Source organism: Triticum aestivum, unplaced genomic scaffold, assembly GCF_018294505.1.
Source record: "Triticum aestivum cultivar Chinese Spring unplaced genomic scaffold, IWGSC CS RefSeq v2.1 scaffold63535, whole genome shotgun sequence".
NCBI lineage: Eukaryota > Viridiplantae > Streptophyta > Magnoliopsida > Poales > Poaceae > Triticum > Triticum aestivum.
The window spans coordinates 1-1,687 of NW_025260551.1; the positions used below are offsets into that span (position 1 = coordinate 1).

At 41.8% G+C, this 1,687-nt stretch overlaps 1 protein-coding gene across 1 annotated transcript; it reads right to left on the reverse strand.

The window, feature by feature from the left end:
• Positions 1-321: 321 nt before the first annotated feature.
• LOC123177772 (bidirectional sugar transporter SWEET6a-like) lies at positions 322-1,683 on the reverse strand (the record flags this gene model as incomplete). Its single annotated transcript, XM_044591309.1, has 3 exons — positions 322-727; positions 846-965; positions 1,510-1,683. Coding segments are annotated over 3 exons (456 nt in total), but the record flags the coding sequence as incomplete, so codon positions are not given.
• Positions 1,684-1,687: the final 4 nt, after the last annotated feature.

A 1,687-nucleotide genomic window follows, 5' to 3' on the forward strand; every position in this document is an offset into this window, starting at 1 on the left:
TCGGCCTGCTGTGGGCCGATTAGGCCCAGTCGGCCTGCAGCGGGCCGACGGTGTATTATTTTTAAAAATAATATTTTCGGCGTATTATTTCTGTAATTTAATAAAAAAATGTATTATTTAAAAAAAATTAGCTCCTTTTCGCTCACACCAGGTTCAAGTTGCATCACCAATAAGATGCCCTTTGGGTGTTTTTGTGCAGAACAAAAGAGGACCTTGCCCGAAACATAATACAAACACATCATGGATATTGAATAATTTAATTTAACAAAGCCATCACACGCTGTAATTAACAAATCAATCGTATCATCACGTAAGAGCAGATTGAAAACAGGCAAGCATACATGGTGTCATAATATATATCTCTGGGATAACTCAGCTGCATTGGTATTTATATACACTTGTAATTTGCACTAGTAGTCTCGGACAGACGACAATGGTTCACGAAATTAAAGGCAATCTAAGACTCTGATAGCTAACAAAAAGTAGTACTAATTAACATCAACTTGTTGAAGTATCATCCGGTATTAACTACTCAAAATCTTCAGGGCTAAAGACGAAGCCAAGTTTATTTCTCAACGGTGACGGAGACGTTGCCGCTGGTAACGGTGTTTTTGGTGAGGACAGTGGGAAGTTCAACGTTCTTGCCCTTCTTGGGGGTCGACTTGTAGTAGTAAAAGTACAGGATCAGCTGGATGAGGCCGAACATTGTACCGAGGGCATTGGGGATCTGCACAGAATTTAAAGGGGACATAACAGTTAGATCAATCCGCGCTGAGGAGTTCTTGATTGTATGTCTGGCTGGGTTTGCGAGTTCTTATTTTCAATATGTATGTGTATGTACATACCGTGATGTAGATGTCAAACTTGATGAGCGCATAGCCCGTCCAGCACAAGCCATTGAGGAAGTTCACCAGCGACAGGAAGAATGGCATGTACTCCACACTCTTGGTCCTGATCACTTTACCCTGCAAATAAGCAGTACAATGTTACTACTTTCATCTTAAATTTTTGAGTTATATTAGTATTTAGTACACTCGTAAGTTGGTAAAAGCGTCTGTAATTAACAATTAGCCTGAGCTAGTAATTCACCCGTAAAGGAAGTTTACCTTGAGGTAGAAATAAACCGTAGGCTTTTTTGATTAAAAATATATGATGTAGCATAGTGTAGAAGAACTTGGGTGCGTGAGAGGTGAACAACTCAATTCGGACTTTTTTAACAGGGTTTTGGCACCAACGTTAAAACATGAAAGGTGGGTGCATCTTTTAGATGGCATAGATTTTCAAGCAGAATCAACAACAAACAAGGTATACTACTTAACAAATTAAGGTCTGTCAAAAGCATCCATTAGAACTTTAAAAATAAATTATAGGCAGGTATTTTTCTAGACAACGCATCATTACCACACCATACGTGCACAACGCAGAATAATTAGCCACCTGAACTAACAAGTTAAAGAGGTTATCAAAGATCACGGGTCGACGATCCATAAGTTGGGGTGGTGTACGTACCATGATGGTGAGCGGGGAGGCGTACATGATGGAGCCGAAGATGACGCAGAGGATGCCTACGATCATGGAGCGCTTCTCATGGGTGTGGGCGCCGACGAGCACACCGGCCACCACGGCAGCCATGAACGCTGCCTCGATGGCGAGCACGCCGAGCATCTTCCACTGCACGCACAGCACA